This window comes from Rhineura floridana, chromosome 8 (assembly GCF_030035675.1).
Source record: "Rhineura floridana isolate rRhiFlo1 chromosome 8, rRhiFlo1.hap2, whole genome shotgun sequence".
Classification (NCBI taxonomy): Eukaryota; Metazoa; Chordata; class Lepidosauria; order Squamata; family Rhineuridae; genus Rhineura; species Rhineura floridana.
Genome location: NC_084487.1, coordinates 7,360,280 through 7,379,027, shown reverse-complemented (window position 1 = coordinate 7,379,027; position 18,748 = coordinate 7,360,280). Strand labels below are relative to the sequence as shown.

General features: G+C 45.3%; 1 protein-coding gene across 10 annotated transcripts in view; it reads right to left on the bottom strand.

Annotated features, from left to right (window-relative positions):
* Nucleotides 1-18,748, bottom strand: part of PLXNA4 (plexin A4) — a 748,486-nt gene that overhangs the window by 666,356 nt on the left and 63,382 nt on the right. For all 10 annotated transcript variants that reach the window (XM_061638090.1, XM_061638091.1, XM_061638093.1 and 7 more), the window contains exon 2: nt 14,031-15,311. In XM_061638090.1, the coding sequence (XP_061494074.1) occupies nt 14,031-15,212 (1,182 nt within the window). In that variant the 5' untranslated portion in view covers nt 15,213-15,311. The remainder of the gene's footprint in view (nt 1-14,030; nt 15,312-18,748) is intronic.

The following is an 18,748-nucleotide window of genomic DNA, read 5'->3' as shown; positions in this document are numbered from 1 at the left end:
CCCACCCCCAGGCAATAAGCCGCGAGGGCCCGCCCCCAAAGGAGAGGGAGTGTGCGAGGCCAATAGGCTGCGCCGTCCCATTTTACCTTCAGCCTCCCTTCCCTCCCCCTGCCGGTGTCCACGCCCCCTCCCGGTTGCCTGGTGAAGCCTGAGGCCTGGCTGGGGCCTGCTCGCTGCTTGCCGCCTGCTGAGATGCCACACGGCTTCAAGGCCAGAGACCTCGTCTTCACCAAGATGAAGGGATACCCGCACTGGCCCGCCCGGGTAGGTCTGTGTGAGAGAGATTAAAAGAGCGGGGGGGCAGGGAGGGAGGGAGAACGAGCACTCCTTGTCACCTGGCAACCATGCCCCTCCCTCCCTCCCACACTGGGTGACACCACCCTAGTGACGCCACTGATGTATAGTTTTACAAGTGGCAGTTGATGTTCGGTCTGCATTTGCAAGGAGTTGATCTTTTAGCACCGCAGCACCTATGCCAGGGGTGGAAAACCTTTTTGGCTCCACAGGTCAAATCCTTATCAGAATCATCCTCATGGGCCAAACCTGACATGTGGGCAGGGCTGCCACCTCTCAGTCACCTGACCTCACAAGGTACAAGGTGCCAAGGGGCTGGACTGTCAGGTGCAAGGTGCAAAGCAGGCAAGGCCTTGTTAACACTTGGACCCAAGCACCTAACAGTTAACACATAGCCTAACTTCAGTCCTGTCCCACTGATCCAATCAGATCTCCAGCAGGATAATGGACGTCGGATAGGGAGCCGCCGTTCAGAATCGCATCCTAATTGCACACCACATGTCATTCATGCAAGCGCTGCAATGGTTACCATGCAATTACATGCCACTATGTATAAGTGACAATGCAGTTACAGCCACTTTACCAATTACAGGGGAATTGCAACCCTGAAGCTAAGAGGTTTTTCACTCAGATGTAATTTAAGCAAGAACAGGAAACAGAATGAAGTTGCTCAAATTTACTAGGACTTGTGGCTGTCCAAGATTTTATGTTTTTTATGTTTTTTGCATCAGATCAAGCACTGGTGTCAAGTTTCCAGAGAATATAGAATCTTAATATGCCACAGACTTGATCGCCTGTCTTTGCTACCACCACACTTCCCAACACATGGCTTCAGGCAATAATATGGCATGTACCGTGCATCATAAAATGTGTAATTTCCTGGAGGGAAGACTGCATTTCTCTTAGACCAAAGGTTTCCTTCCTGGTGATTCAAGCAGGCCTTTCATGGTCACATTTCATGAGCAAACGCAAAGACAGCATTAGTTTTCCAGGAGTAAAGTACACTCTTTGAGGACATTTGATCTGAGGTGTCAACCAATCTCTTTTTGGGGATATATCAACGTTACAAACATACCAGATTTGAACCTGCTTAACTGTCATAGGTGCCAAATAGGGTTGCCAGGTTCTTGGCCTGAGACTGATCCTGTATCTTTAGGAGAAGAGAAAGTCAGCCAAGTGCAGGTGTTCTTGCAACACTGTAATAGGAAAAACCACAAGGTGGAATTCTCCCTTCCCCCTGCACAGCTTTTAAAGATATGGGCCTGCCAACCAAGAGGTCTTCTGTATCTTTCAAAGTTGTGCAGGGGAAGGAAGAATTCCACCTTGTGGTTTTTCCCATTACAGAGTTGCAAGAACACCTGCACTTGGCTGACTTTCTCTTCTCCTAAAGATACAGGATCAGTCTCAGGCCAAGACCCTGGCAACCCTAGTACCAATGAATCCTAGAAATTATAGTCTGAAATTATATTTTCTGTTAGAAAACTGCTCCACAACCACAGGGCTACAGTTCCCATAGTTTCCTGAGTAGTGGAAATAACTGTTACATCTAGATATGGAGTTTGTTATTTTTGCAATGATATGCGAACAAGGCTATTGCACTGGAATGTAGCTAAATGGGAAGCACTGTATTTTACTGTATAGTCAACAGTGTACTGGCAAATTCAGAAGTGCAAGGTCCCTTCATGATAGTTTCAGCCACGCCCCCTCCTATCCATTTTTTTAACTTCTTGGTTGAGAATGAGATTCTTGTTAATGCCTTCTGCCACAACAACAGACGTCCCTAGGAGCCAATCAACACGAAAGGCGAGAGTGTTAGCTACTGAGAAGAGTCTTCTCAATGGCTGACTCACCTCCTTTCACTCTGATTGGCTCCACTCAGCAGGAAAAGACAAGGAGTCATGTTAGAAGGCTCTTCTCAGTGGCTAACTTTAATGCTGATTGGCCCGTAGGATGCTGGAGACATAGGGACTCTGTTAGAACCCTGCTCCCAAAAAAGTTGTTGGAATATGTGGTTCAACTCGATCTCGTGGGTTGAGGCTGCATGGGGTTAAGAGTCTTCTCCCCTGCCTTCCAGAAAACCATTTACTCTCTGTGGTCGATAGGTTAGCAGGGAAGACTTAGAAGAAGCTTGGGTTGCCAAATGGCCAGAAGAACCATGGCCAGCCAAAGGCATCCAGAAAGCTCACAAGCGTGGTCTGAAGCCATCATACCTTCCCACCCCCCAGCAATAAGAGGCATACGGCTTCTGTACATGAAGGTTCTATTTAGGTCTCGTCGTTTAGTGCTGTTGATAGACCTTCCATGAATTTGCCTCATCTACTTTTAAAGCCATCAGAGGTGATGGCCAACATCACATCTTATGGCAGCAACCCCCATAAATCAGTTATGTGTTGTGGGGGAAATTGTGCTCTTTTGTTCAAGCGATGGACATCTCTGGATAAAGCGCTGGGAGATACTTCTAGATGTAATCCAGCTGCTTCTCCTGCTTTACAAATCAAGTCTGCCCTAGGAGATCCCAACCAATAACTTGTTTAACTCACTCATATACCCCAATAGTGAGGAAGACACTGTAACCCTCCTTCCCTCCCTTGGATGACTTTTTCCCACATCAAAAAGTTTCTTCTTAAGGACCAACCAAAGTCCTTCCTGATGAAGTTTCTTTCTACAGCTTTTCCTTTCCATCACTCTGAAGTTTTGCACCATGCCAGCCAAATCTATAGCCCCCACTTTGAAATTTCAGCTCCTTTTATCTCACCTGCAAAAGGCTTCAGGTACCATCATTCCCAATCCATCATACGGAAATGCACGCACCTCAAAACAAGCCCAGGTGCACCAGAAAACCTGGCACTAAGGCAGCTTCTGCCAAAGAGCAATTAGCATAATTATTATTTTGTTTTGCAGGCAAAATTGCAACTTGGGCTCCAAAGCGCCTCGGAGCGTGTGACAACAGTGCTCAATAAAAATTTCAAAACAGCAACAGAGAATATTCTGCTTGACATATTTGGAGCATCATGGCCTAAAGATTCCAGGGCAGTTGGCAAGGATCAACTAGTTAAACTGAGAAGGCAGGTGCAGTGAAGCAGCAGTTGCTGTAGCAAATGCTGTAATGAAGATGTATGTTGGGCTATGAAAAGTCTGATCCTAACCATGTTTAGTCAGAAGTAGGCCCCTGTTGATTTCAGTGGGATTTTTTTCCCTGCGTAGGTGTATGCAGCCTTAAGTGGCATGTGTGCAATGAACTCCCATTCATTTCAACAGGATTGGCTTCCAGCTAGAAGTCACAGAGACCTAGTTTAATCTGTGCATTGTTTCTACTTCAGAAACAAACCGTATTTAAAAAAAAATGTAAACTGCTTGCTGCAGTGCCTGGTCCTGGACTAGTCACCTACAGCCCAACCCAATACATGTGTAATACTTCACAGTGCTTTGGTCAATAAGGCTTACTCCCAAACAGGTGTTTAGGATTTGCAGCCCTAAATCCCTTTGCTTAGCTACATTATCTAGTTCTCAGTGAATGTAAATACTGTCAGGTTTCTGTAGATACTCATCAGAGCTACTCCTATGCACATTTCCCCATTCTGTAAAACAGGCTTAACTACGTAATTCTTTTATTTTCCACATCAAGGCACCATTTCTATTTCACAAATCTGAAATAACTGTTCAGAAATCTGTTGCTCAGGAGTCCACAAATCTTTGGTTGGTCTTGGTGGTCAGGAGCAAAAGAAGAGGCGACGTCAGCTGTACACAGAAGATAATGTATTTCCCAACACTTTTTAAGTACTATCCCTCTGACTCAAAGTCAGTTAAAAACACAAGAAGAGCCCTGCTGGATCAGAACACAGGTCGATCTAGTTCAGAATCCTGAAATTCCCAGAGTGATCAACCAGATGTCTGTGGGAAGTGTGGGAAGTGGGGCAAGAGGAACTCCTGTTTTGTTCTTTTGTCTATGTTCCAGAAGAGAGATAGAGCTAGGGTCCTCCAGATGGATAGGCTTGTTTACCTTTACCTGTGATGCTCTGACTGACTTCCTTCTGTTGCTAGACTGTTACGTCTTTAGGGAAGCTTACCTGCCCCTCCTCCTTCACCTCCAACTTAGTTAGCTAGTTAGAACTAGGTATGCCTTTCTATCTACTATGTATTTCTATAAATAAAGTAGCTTTTCTTATTTTACTAAGTTTGTTTGTTTGTTTATTTATTTATTTATTGCACTTGTATACCGCCCCGTAGCTGAAGCTCTCTGGGCGGTTTACAGCAATCAAAAACATTAAAACAAATATACAATTTAAAAAACATATTTTAAAAACCATTTAAAACACAATTTTAAAATTTAAAACAATATAAAAACAATTTTAAACACATGCTAAAATGCCTGGAAGAAGAGGAAAGTCTTGACCTGGCACCGAAAAGATAACAGCGTTGGTGCCAGGCACACCTCGTCAGGGAGATCATTCCATAATTTGGGGGCCACCACTGAGAAGGCCCTCTCCCTTGTTGCCACCCTCCGAGCTTCCCTCGGAGTAGGCACCCGGAGGAGGCCCTTTGATCTTGAATGTAGTGTACAGGTGGGTTCGTATCGGGAGAGGCATTCCATCAGGTATTGTGGTCCCAAGCCGTGTAAGGCTTTATAGGACAAAACCAGCACCTTGAATTTTGCTTGGAAACATACAGGCAGCCAATGCAAGCGGGCCAGAATCGGTTTTATATGTTCAGACCGTCTGGTCCCTGTTACCAATCTGACTGCTGCATTTTGCACAAGCTGCAGTTTCCGAACTGTCTTCAAAGGCAGCCCCATGTAGAGTGCATTGCAGTAATCTAATCGGAGGTTACCAGAGTACGGACAACTGAAGGCAGGTTATCCCTGTCCAGATAGGGACGTAGTTGGGCCACCAACCAAAGTTGGTAGAAGGCACTCCGTGCCACCGAGGCTACCTGAGCCTCAAGTGACAGAGATGGTTCTAGGAGAACCCCCAAGCTACGAACCTGCTCCTTCATGGGAGTGCAACCCCATCCAGAACAGGTTGGACATCCACCATCTGGTCACCACCAAGTTTCCAGTCTCAGTGATCCTGATGCAGGGTAAAAGCCTGCTTTCTTAGGTAAACGCACGCACACACTGGCACACTGGCATTTCAACATCCGCTGTTACTCTCTGCTGCTGTTGTGCTGCTTTAAACAAATTTAGCAACACAAACACACACAGCAACAGGAAGCCCACAAGCCGGAGAGTCCAACAGCACTCTTCCACCTCGTGATCCCCAGCAACTGATTTCCAGAGGCATACACCTTCCAATAGTGGAGCTAGCACACAGACATGCCATTGATATGAATGTGTCTAGCCCCCTTTTAAAGCCATCCAAGTTGGTACCCACAACTACATAGTGGTAGCCACTAGCTACTTAAGAACATGAGAACGTAAGCAGAACATGATGGAGCAGGCCAGTGGCCCGTCTAGTCCAGCATCCTGTTCTCACAGTGGCCAACCAGATGCCTATGGGAATCCCAAAAGCAGGACCTGAGTGCAAAAGCACTCTTCCCACTTGTGACTCCCAGCAACTGGCATTCACAGACATACTGTCGCAATCACTGGAGAGTTTCTGTGCTGTGTAAGAAAGTGTTTTCTTTTGTCTCTCCTGCATCTTCCAAAATTTGGCTTCACTGGAAGACCCCTGGGTTCCCGAATTATTTTATTTCCCAAGAGAAATAAAATTCGATCTTCTATATCATCTCAGTATAACCCTTGGGAAAAAGTGGGAATTCTCAAGACATGTTTAGTGATCAATTATCTTATGTGAACTGTTTAAGATGCCTTTCCTTTTCATTCTTGCATCTGGTTTGTTGCCTTCCCTTCTTTCTTCCCCTAGTCTTGGTAGTCAGTCAAAATTTGTGCTTGCCACTCACTCTTCCCCTTTGCTGAGGAGGAGACGCAGGGCCTGTGATATCACACTAAATTCTGAATGTGCTCTGAGCCCCACTGCAGGTGAATGCCTTTGCAAGTCCACAGCCCACTTTCTTCCTTAACTCTGATCTACAGAAGGGGCTGGGGTCTCTTCCCTCTCACACCAAGCCTCAGAGAGGCTTGGGAAGCAGCAATGTATCTCCAGAGCTTGGAGAAGTTCAGGAAACCACTGAAACCTAGTTTGGAAAGGCTCAGAAAATGGCAGGAAAGCTAATTTATGACTGCCTCTGAGTCTAGGAGAACCAGAATTTTTAAAATGTATTTGCCAGTGGCAGGCTGGCAAGCACATATCCAGGCTCCTAACATTGCCAGATTTGGGACACTTCTCTGTAGCTGTGATTATACTACTTCCACTGTCAAAAAAACAAAAATCACAGATCGTCATTGCATGCCTAGCCCTAAGCGATTTCAGAAGGCATCTGCTAAGATGGTGTGTGGGTGTTGTTTCTGTTTAACAAAGTACAAAAACTTGTGAAGGCAAGCAGAGTTTGCACCAACCCTTTCCTTGCAGATGTCACAGCCTTGGGTTGGAGAGGGATTTGCTTCAAGAGTGATGTTAAATCCATTTGAGCCCATTACCACACCGCTCAACAAAATGATTATTGTGCAAACTCAGTCATGCGCCACAGCCCCCAGACCAGCAGTGCTTTAAATAGCATCCAAATCACTCTGTGAAGAGAGCCTCTGATACTTCGCTTCTAGCAATTCAGCTCTCCGATTCTGTTCCTTTTTATCAGGTTTAAAGAAGAAGACGAAGAAAGACAGAGCCTCTTCCGCAACTATTCCCTTCAGCTTACTAACTTGCAAAGCAACATAACGGCAAGGCAATGTGAGGTCAGGGATAGCTATAAGTGGCATGTAAACAACTTCATGGAAGTGCATGCGGGAAACCGCTAGCGAGGCCACATGTGACAAAGCCTACTGAACCACATACGAAAACAGCTGGGATCCCTAGCAGGAACGCCAGGCACAACATCTAAAATCAACTCCTTCCGAGTAAATCTAATTGGTCATGAGGCATACAGCAAAAAATTACTTGCAGCTGCCAAGGAAGAGCTCTTAAAAACTCAGACTGAGAAGTAAGGCTGCGGAAGAAGAGAACAGGCAGAGAAAGCACATCCTGGGCAAAGTTCACCTGCAAGAGAAGCTGATAAGGACCACCCTCCTATGCTGGGTGAGAACGTATCTGCCCCAGGGTAATGAGCCAACCACACAAAGAGCAAACTTAATATAGGCTCTGGAGAGGACAGCAGGGAGAAGGATTTTGCCTGAAATATCTCAGATACAATAGGACCAGTCAGCTGCCCCAGGCCCTGTTCCACCCTGAATGGGCATGCTGTGTGAGCGGGGTCAAGGGGGGGGGGAAACAAGAAGTCAAAGCACAGTGATGCTTTAAGCTGGAAAAGTTTGGCAAGTGGCCAGTTAAAGGGGCAGGCTTTTTTTCAGATGTCTCCCCACCCCACCCCGCTTTTACAAAATGTCAAGCCGTACTTGAGCGCATCATCCATCATCATGTTTGCTCAGAAAGGCTGGAGGCAGATTCTCTTAAAGGTGGTATGATATAGGCGGCATTTCCTGTACAGCACTCACATATTCCTTGTTTCCACACTGTTGTCCTGTTCAAACAGGTTTTGCAGGGTTAGGAAACACTTCAAAAGCCTGAAAAACCTATTTGATCTGAAATAATAGTGAGCTGAGTGTGCGCAGCACAGGGAATGATAACTCTGCCATTCACCCTACAACAGCGGTAGGGAACCTTTTCAGCTTGAGGGCCACATTCCCTTCTGGCCAACCTTCCGAGGGCCAAACGCAAAAGGGGGCAGAGCCACAAGTGTCAATTTTTTACTTCTGTACAGTAGGCTAGATTCTGCACAGACTGACACTCTTTATCCAGGCAAGCAACAGGCATTTTGTGAGTTCAAGGACACATTCTAGCCAGGGAGAAACACTCAGGGTGCGAAGCAAGGCCAGTGAGAAGTGTGGCCCAGTGAGGGGGGGTGGCCAGTGAGAGCTCCAGGGGCCCTACAACTTTCTCAGCACCTACTGTAAGCCAAAACTGGCTCTATGTTCTTGAGCAGGGTTGACCCAGAAACACAGAGCAAGTGAGGTAATAGCTTTCCTGCACAGAAATTGTCCACCTTCAATAACACTTGAAGCCAAAAACGAATTATTAAAGCTAGTGCTGAACTGACTCTTCTCCATTGATAACTTTCAGGTCAAAGTTGAAGGGAGCTTAAGGGGGTGAAAGGGAGAGCAGACGTGCACCCCTTGCTTTGCTGTTGCCTGTGTAGCCGCGTCCTGTGTCCCTTTCATGCTGGTCCCAGCATTGCCCCAAGGATGATTCCAGTTCAGGGGAATCACAGGTCACCCACGGAGGAGCCCTCGGCACCCTCCTCTGCACCTTCCCAACCTAAGGACATGGATCTCCCATCATCAGATTCTGGGGAGGACTCCCTTGTAGCTTCTCCTGCCCCATAGCCACACAGAAGCATGTGATTACAGAACCAGCTATGGGCCCTTAAAGGACTGCAGATGGCTATCCCTGGAGAAGCCACCCACAAGGGAAAGATACTACCAGCCTTTTTAAGCCTTCAGACTCTGGCCCTTGGCTGAGACAACATATTTCATAGTTCAGCCAACAGGGGCCCCTGGGAGCTGTCCAGCATCCTGACTAGACTTAATATAACCTGACATGACTTTCCTTGCCTGAACTTGACCAGATTGGAAGCAGTTCTGTTCATTGCTTTTATTTCCCCTGCCCAGCCAAACAACATATGCAGTGGCAACAAGGAAAACTTTCCCCTTCAGCAACCATCTGAAATACACTTGGGAGACTCTGCTCCCAGAAGACTCTTGGAAGCAAGGCTATGTCATCTCATAGAATTGTTATGAGGTGACATGGGGGCTGGGAAGCTGCTGGTTCCCCAAGCTGTTGCCAGAAACAGCTCTCTTTGCCGCTGCCAAAAAGCCATCCTATTTTGCCTGCATTTTGTCCCTCCCCAAAAGCTACCAACACCTCACCACCATCATTCATTTCAGCTTGGCCCTAAATAAAATGGATACATTGGATTATAATCCAGTTGGTGAATGCAGAGGCCATAGCTAAAGACTGTGTCCTGTGGTCAGTGGAAGTATCATAAATCCCCACAGATGTCCCACCCTGAACTTGCAGCAGTTTCTGTGATACCCAGGAGCCTTGAACACATAATAGCCTGGCAGCGTCCAGGGTGCGAGGCCCAAACAGAGCCCCCTATGCCCTCCCTTATGCCTCTATTTTAGGGCAAAAAAAGAGACCCATATCAGGATCTCACCCTCAATTCCTGGCATGAGGCAACTATGTCACTGGCTTGCACTAGGATCCAGGGGTCCAATCCACTCCCAACCCAGAACCTGGATTTGCTGGAAATCTGAGGAATTACTCCAGTTGCTCTGTCTTCCAAAGAAGACAGGGGTGTGTGGAGAGGGTCTTGCCCTAGCTGCTCTATGCAACAAGGTGTTTTTGCGAATTGGCTCGTATAAGAACATAAGAATAGCCTTCTGGATCAGCCCAGTGGCCCATCTAGTGCCGCATCCTGTTCTCACAGTAGCCAACCAGATGCCCCAATGGGAAACCCACAAGGAGGACCTGAGCATAAGAACACTCTCCCCTCTTGCAGTTTTCAGCAACTGGTATTCAGAAGCGTATTGCCTCTGACTGCGAAGGTAAAGCACAGCCATCTTGGCTAGTAGCCATTGATAGCATTATCCTCCAGGAATGTGTCCAAGCTGATAGCCACCACTACTTCTTGTGAGACCAAATGTCATAGTTTCACTGTGCACTGTTGGAAGAAGTAGTTCCTTTTGCCTGAAGCTTCCATTTTCTTTGGATGTCCACGGGTTTTAGTGTCATGAGAGATGGTGAAAAGATTTTCTCTATCCACCATGCGGATCAGTTCAGCTTTAACTCCAGCTTGCAGCACCAAGGAGACAGAACACACAGCAAGAGAGGCCAATTCATGTGGCAACTGGCACTTTCAAGCAACCAGAGAAGAGTATTAGCTCTGTGGCAGAGCATTTGTTTTGCATGCAGAAGGTCCCAGACTCAGTCCCTGCCATCTCAAGGGAGGGCTGGGAGAGGACCCTGCCTGAAACCCTGGAGAACTTCTGAAGGTCAGTGTAGACAGTACTGAGTTAGCTGCACCAATGGTGTGGCTCATTATAAAGCAGCTTTTTTGTGCTTCCATTTGGGAAAGGCCATAGCTCAGTGGCAGAGCATGCAGAAGGCACCAGCTTCAATCCCTGACATCTTCAGGTAAGGTTCCGCGCTCAGTTTGGGGCATCTCCAATTAAAAGAATCTTAGAGAACAGAGATGGGAAAGAACATACTTTGCCTTAGACCTGAGAGAGACAATACTAGTCAGGGTAGATAGCTCTGGGAACCAATGGTCTCATTCACTGATATAGAACCAAACATGGGAGGCACCAAAGCTCAGTGATAACACCCACATCTGTCTGCGGATAGTCGCAGGTTTGATCTGTGAAAGACCAACCCAAATTGTTTTTGCATTTTACAAATTTGTAGGGCAGTACAATATCTCAGAGAGGAGGTCAGGTCTCCTGCTCCCCTGGTGCATTCACTATAGATGCCCAATTTCCCTGCTTTTAAAAGTTTGATAGAAATATCTGTTGGCTATAGGTACGTTCTTAAACCACAACATTTTTTGCCTATTAGTGAATAATATTAGCCATACAAATATTTTGATAGCAGGCTCCTCAACTTCTAAACCAGTCTTTGCCAACTTTGTGCCCTCCAACTAGGACAGGGGAGAAATTCTATTTTGTTTGCATTTTTATGAGAAACTACCCATTTCACACTACTCATACCAATATGCAAAACAAAACAAAATGCACGAGGCTCCTTATGGGAGGAAGGGTGGGATGTGAATTTAAATAATAATTATAAATAAATAAATAATTTTTATTTGGGAGCATTGCTTGCAAAAATGTGTATATTAGTTAAAATTGCATACAACAATGTGTCTATTAGGAGAAAATGCTGACAAATGTTCATGATGATTTAAAAAAACACAAATGCAAATTGCTCAAGGAAATGTGAAGAACTGGATTTAAGACTGGAAATATGAGAAACAGAAATTGACAGATCCGTCCATCCCAAACTACAGCTCCCATCAGCCCCGGCCAGCCCAGGGTGCCGGCTAGGGCTGATGGGAGTTGTAGTCCAAACAGAGCCTAGAAAAGTTACTTTTTTGAACTACAACTACCATCAGCCCCAGTCAACATGGCCACTGGATTGGGCTGATGGGAGTTGTAGTTCAAAAAAGTAACTTTTCCAAGCTCTGAGTCCAAAACATATGGAGGCAACAGCTGTTCTAAACTGAAGACAACCCTCTTCTGTAAGAATAATTCCCCTTCTCCTAATCTTTATTCCATGGGTCAGTTCACTTGCCCAGATGCAACATGACTCCGGCAAAGGTTGTTACAATCCTGAGCATCTTCCTCCTAGCTGCTGAGCAAACAGCGCAGCATGGCTGAGTTACCAACTTCCCGTTCCGCTGGTTTAACTCGAGCGGTCACAGCTGCCACTCTGGCTCAGCAGCAAAGCGTTCCAACTTGCTGCAGATGCCAGGGTTTCCGTTTGATATTGTACTTTTTTTCCCTTTCCAAACTGAGGCGTGAAACGTACTCCTGCCCCTTGCCTCCTTTGCAATTATTTGTGTTCCTGTTGCACTGTATTAGAGAACCACAGACAAGATGGTTTCCCAATAGGTGCTGACAACCTGAATGAGACCTTGAAACAAGCCATTATTCTGGGAAGGGAGCGCAAAGAGCCAGGCAGGAAGGGTCTGGATTGTCTCCAAAGTCATTTGTTAATTTACTAAAGCAAAAGGATAAAAAGAATAGTATACTAGTTGAGTAGCTACTTGGGTTTTCAACAGGTGGGCCCATTTTATACAAGTGAAGGAAACTGGTGACATATTTTTGGCATGGGGCATGCAAAACTTCTCACATTTTTAGGAGAATTCAAAATTAAGTGTATGGCCAACCTGAACCAGTGACCTGACTTTGCAATGCCCTTCCTGAGCTGCAACAGGGAGCTCCCCATCTGGCAGTTCTTCAAGGGAGCCGTGAGTACGGAAATAAAGTGTCTTATCCATCTTATCTGCAGTGTTGTCCTAACAGTAGTAGCAACCGCACTGCCCGCTACTTCTCAGTGCTTTTTTTTCTTTCTTCAGGTGCATGCTATCATAGCAAGGACAGGAAGCATTGTCCTCGCTCTGATTTGGCTTCATGATTATACTGTGTAGCAAAGTAAATGTCACAAAGCCAAATCAGAGTGAGCGTAGCCACATTTTTTTTAAAAAAAGAATGGTGCTAATTAGTGGAAGGAAGCAGACTGAGGGGAACAAGGCAGCCATGAAAAAGAGGCAAAAAATGAGTGAATAAGGTGAGCAAAGGGGGAAGGGATTCACGTAATGTTTCACTCACCCCAAGTCCCCCCCTTAGCACTAAAAATATTTGAAAACATTTGACACAACTCTATTTATATCAAACCAGACTTGGCTCCAGAGAGTTCTATCAGGGGTTACTCAGATGTGAAGAACGTAAGAAGAGCCTGCTGGATCAGGCCAATGGCTCATCTAGTCCAGCATCCTGTCCTTACAATGGCCAACCAGATGCCCAGGAGAAGCCCACAAGCAGGCTCTGAATGCAAAAGCACTCTCCCCTCCTGTGGTTTCCAGCAACTGCTTTTCAGAAGCATTCTGCCTCTGACTATAGAGGCAAACCATAGCCATCATGGCTAGTAGCCACTGATAGCCTTTCCCTCCATAAATTTGTCTAATCCTCTTTTAAAGCCATCCTAGTTGGTGGCCATCACTGCCTCTCGTGGGAGCAAATTCCATAGTTTAACTATGCACTGTGTGAAGAAGAACTTCCTTTTGTCTGTCCTGAATCTTCCTACATTCAGCTTTGTTGGATATATTATTATCATTGTTGTTGTTGTTATTGTTATTGTTATTATTATTATATCCCACCCTTCCTCCCAGGAGGAGCTGGATATCCACGAGTTCTAGTGTTATGAGAGACAGAGAAAAGCTTTTCTCTCACATCTTTATCAAAAGAAAGTCCATCAAAGTTTAATTTAAAAAACCAAAAACGTTCAACTGGACTGGGAATAACATACATAAGAACAGGCCTGCTGGATCAGACGAATCCAGTCCAGCATTCAGTTCTCATGGTGGCCAACTAGAAAGATGCCTCTAAGAAGCCCACATGCAGGACATGAGAGGGCAACAGCCCACTCAAGATCACCAGAACCAGTATTTGGGAACACATTGCCTATGCTATTGGAGGTAATGTAGCCATCATGACTAATAGTCATTAGTAGCCTAATCCCTCTATTAATCAATTCCAGAATTTTCAACATTCCACTAAGCTGGCAGCCATCATTTTAAATGTTACAAAAATGCCCTGTTGATAAGGGCATTGGGGTGGAGCTAACCCTCAACTCTAATCTGCCCCCCCAAAAAAATTGCCCTCAGAATGGAGCATTCTGGGAAATCAAAGTCAATAAAATCCCATTTTGTGGTGAATGGGGCTGCAAAATGGAGGTGGATAACAATTTGACGCAGTGTTAAAAGAATTCTGGTAAGCCCCCTCCCAAATTGCACCCACCAACCCACATTACAGAAAAGAAGGGAGGCAACATCACCCCCTTTTCATCAACACCACTCCCAGCTGTAAAGAAAATTGAGGGTTTCTAGTTCCACATCTGACTTACTGCACTGCTACAGGAGATGTCCTTCACTTTCAGCCAGGCCAGATCCAACGTGCCTTCACCCCTATAGCAGGACTGCAGCCTGTCCTTGATACGGTCGTTGATTTTTTTCAGAACAAAGATGCAGAGAGCTGACTCATCCAAGGACTTCATTTTCCTCTTCTGCCCCTTGGAGAAGACAGTGAAGAGGATGTCGTCCTCTGGCCTGACGCCCAAAGATCTAGCCAAGATGGCTCCTGCCTTTGACAGGTAGGCCGCCTGAAGCAATCGGTACTCTACTCCGTTCTTCTCACAACCAATGGGTAGTTCGACGTATGAGTTAAAGGCCGTGTCCTCTTTGCACAGGCGGACCAACTTGGAGGTATAGACTTGCTCCTTAGTGGTGGAGCCAGGTGGAGAAATCATCTCAGGTTGGAGGGTGAGAAAGTAGACAAAATTACCACTGCTGAAGCCATAGATGTAGTATATGTCAAAGTCGGGGATGATGGTAAACGTATCCGATGGGATCTTGATCATGGAGGCCACAAACTCGTCGTGGAAAACGTAAGCAAACATGCCTTCTGCCTCAGAGTTCTTGGGGAGCTTTCTGCTGGAGATTGTGGGGAAATACTCTGGTTTACCATCCACAGCGGTAGCAATGAACAGCTTGTCATCCATGTTGTTGTAAGACACTATCACTCCAAAAACAGAGCCACTCTCATTCACCCCAGAGAGATAATGCTCCTTGTTGTGGAAGGGCTCCCCAAGCTTAAACAGGTCATCCAGCCTCAAGAGTTTACAGATGCCCTGGTACAAAGTGCCACAGGCAATCAACCTGTTCTCCTTGTAGTCTATGAGGAGCATTTTGTTGATGTTGTTTGTGGATTTCAGTGGTTCGTTGCAAGGCTGGACCAGTTTGGGAGGGTAACACTTTGGGTTGTCAATATCTGGGCCTGTCTGATGAAACGTCAGCATCTCCAGCTCACTGGAGAGTTTGTAGATCCAATTGACAGCTCCCAAGTAAATGTTGCCTCTCCTCTCGTCTACCACTAAGTGGTTAAAATACACCTCTGCCATTTCCACAGTGAAGGTGAGGAAAGGTCTCTTTGGGTGGGAAGGTTGCTGCCTAGTGACAGAAGGCAACATCACAGCACAGGGAAGAAGGTGCAGGATGAGGCAAGTCCATCTCCACATGTTTCCTGACATGTTTGCAAAAAGTATTTGTATTCCCAAAGGAAGGGAGGACCGTGATGTTGGAGTTGAAAGTGTTTTCAAAGTGCTGATGCTCCTGTGCCGGAGCTTATCCTAAGGGGGGGAAAACAGGAAAAAAATTACTGAAAAGCATGTTTCCTCCTCCCTACTTCAAGAGCCATGCCATCATCAGAGAAAGCCTATTTAATTGCTAATCCCTGCCTTTTCATCTCTGTAGTAAGACTGGCACAAAGGGAGCCCCCTTGAATGAAGAGATGCCAAGACAGAATAAACAAACACCCAGACTCACTGTCAAAACAGCAGAAAATACTATGAACGCGAGAGCAGCGGGAACAGCTCTAGATTAAACATAGCACCTTTCAGGGTGACAGTCTCATGCCATGAATAGTACTAAAGGTGCAATTAGACGTTAAGCAGGTGTAAGTCTTCTTATCACAAGCCATAGTTGCCCCCCACTTCTGCTGCCTCCCTGAGAGGTGGTCCTCAATGCTCCACCATTCCCCTACCTGTGCCAGTCAGCTCCAAATGCCCAAACTCCTCTGACCTGTCCCATCCTGCAGCTCCCCCGAGCCATTCCCAGCTGAAGGAATGATTTGTAAATAAACCTACCAAAATGCAACTCTAAGTGTACTTTTACATGGAAGTGCTCAGAATGTCCCCTAGAGTGTCAGTAAGAAAGATTACACCATTATGCTTGTGTAAATCTAGGGAGAGGGTCACCATATCAAACCCCAACCCCACCCAGACTTCTTCAGAAACAATATACAATATTCAGAAAGAATATACAACACCTAGCAAAACATCAGAACAGCAGAAGTAGGACCCTGACGGAGGCAACATTTGGTTATATTCTGTACCTCCAAGAGACGCATACAGGAAACATATATATCTCCCGTCAATCACATCTCTCAAAATTTCCATGAGATGTAACCACTCAAGTGCTACTATTATGCCATTACAGATGGGAATCAAGAGCTGAGTGAACAGCACAGTGTGGACAGGTACCCAGCCCCTCAACAGCAACAGGGGCATATCACATTCTCCCATCCAGCCCACCTCCTTGCTTTTCTTCAAACCCATTACCATCAAGAAGATGGAAAGGGGCCATTTCACATTATAAGGAACAATTACAATCATCATCATAAATAATAATGAGAAGCATTTGTATAATACTTTCAAGTGTTCAACACACTCCATATGCATTACCCACCTGTAAGGTACATCAGCTTGCCTAAGACCAGAGAGAGTTCATGACAGAGGTGAGATGTGAAGCAAGGGCTTCCGGATTTGTAGCTCAGTCTCTTTGGCTGTGTACACACCATATATTTAAAGTGCGCCTGAACCACATTACTTCCCTCAAGAAGCTACCCCCTTAGCAAACAACATTTCCCAGAATTCTTAGGGGGAAGTTATGTGCTTTAAATGTATGTTGCGTACACAGCCTTAGTCACCACACTACACTAATGCACACAAGATACCTAAAAGATCGTCTCACCTCTACGTCCCCAACCAGTCACTACATTCTGCAGGAGAAGACATCCTGCAGACACCACATCCTATCAGAGAGTCCATCCCACAAGATGTCGGAATCATGCCCTCCCTCTGCTTATCGGACAAGCCAATATTGGCTGGGTTTCTGGCACCTACTAAAAACATTCTTCTTTCAACAAGATTTCTAAAATCTTTATCCCAGTTAGTATCTGTCTTGGATTTGAATTGGTTTTATGTATCTGTTGTTGCTGCTTTAAACTGTTTTTATATTTATAATTGTGTGTGTGTGAATTGCTTTATATATGCAATTATTTTAACTGTTTTTACATATGTCACCGATTTATATATATTATACAGTATTGTAAATCACTTTGGGATGCCTCATGGGAACTGATTCATAAACAAAATTATTGATAGCAATATTAATATCAATATCAACAACAATCATCATCATCATCATCACTGAAAGAGCATTCAGTGGAGCACGCAGACAATTGCAGTCCCGTTATGCATGTATGATACAAATATTTTTGGCATTCATACTTCACTTTCTTGAATGTACACTTCAAATGTAACGTGTGAACAGCTGTCAGGAAGCAACCAGGCCTTTACAAACACAACTCAGAAAATTTCGTTTCTTCATTTTTACTCATTGGTGCACCCACACAATTCTAATAATAGTAAAGATTCCCATTCAAGTGAATGCCAAGCACTGAGTGACAGGGCATTGCATGAGTAGGGAGAACCAACATGAAGGCACAACAGGGTACCCAGAATGTAGGTTGCCTTCAGAGCAATGAGATCACATTTACCATATGCTCAGCACCATCCATGAAGCATCAGGTGGTGCAGGATCCAGCTCCAAAAGGTCATCACGTATTTATTGAATGAGAAGGGCCTGCCAAGCATTCTTGCTGAGTCTCGGGCACAGTAGCTCCCAAAATACAGAGGCAAAGAACTGTGTGTCTCCAAAATGCTTGTGGCCCATATCCGAGAACAGTGAAATTACAGCGCATCAGGGCGGAAAAACAGCTAATGTGATAGCGATACCCAGCCTATCATCACACAGGACTCCAAAGAGACTGATTAAAAACAAAGACCAAGGAAACAAAAGATAAAGACAGAGCCAATACGAGGCCAGAGGCTCAGAATTCTGATGCTAAACCCAAACCAGCTTTCCACAGCAGCTTTAAAACTGCTGTAGCCAAACAGAGAAGCCAGAAAAACAGAGATGATATTAGGGATGTGTAGAACACACTCACCAAGAAATATCACTTTAGTATCCCTTGGCATTTTGCTTTAGATGGAATTAGGTGGCAATTCTAACAGATGGGATAAAGTAAATGCAGGAGCTATATTATTGTTGTCGTTATACACTGCCTGCATGCCAAAAGGCTACTAAGCAGTTTACAAGTATAAAATTCCACACATAATTAGAACACACAATAAAACAATTCCATCAAAACTTTAAAAAGCCACCCATAATTAAAATATACAATATGTAAAGGCATGTCCATTAAAACAGTTAAAAGAGCAATCAGATCAGAAAATTCAAGTTCAGGGGAATGCTTGCCTAAACAGGTGTGTCTTCAAGAGCCAGCAGAGTGCCAATACTGATGGGGCCTCTCGTATTTCAGCAGAGAGGGCCTTGCACCGGTGAAAAAGCACATGTAGTAAGTCAAAGGTGTAGGTACAAAATAGGCTACCCTTCCCCAACCTGATGCCCTCCAGACATTTTGAACTACAACTCACATCATCCCTGACCACTGGCCATGCTGACTGCAGCTAATGGGAGTTGTAGTCCAAAACATCTGGAACTGGAGGAAACCAAGTTGGGGGACACTATCCTGGCTATTAAACAGTTTTGAGTTGTTAGTGTGTCTCTGCCCATCTATGCTGGTCAGTGGCTTGCTTTAACAGGAAGGCTTTCTATTCAGGGTGGGGCTTTGGATGATGCAGATTCTGGTGTTGCCCTTTCGGCTCTGACTTGATAGTTGCCTATCATAGAATTATATTGCAAGAGAGCTGTGCCCCATAAT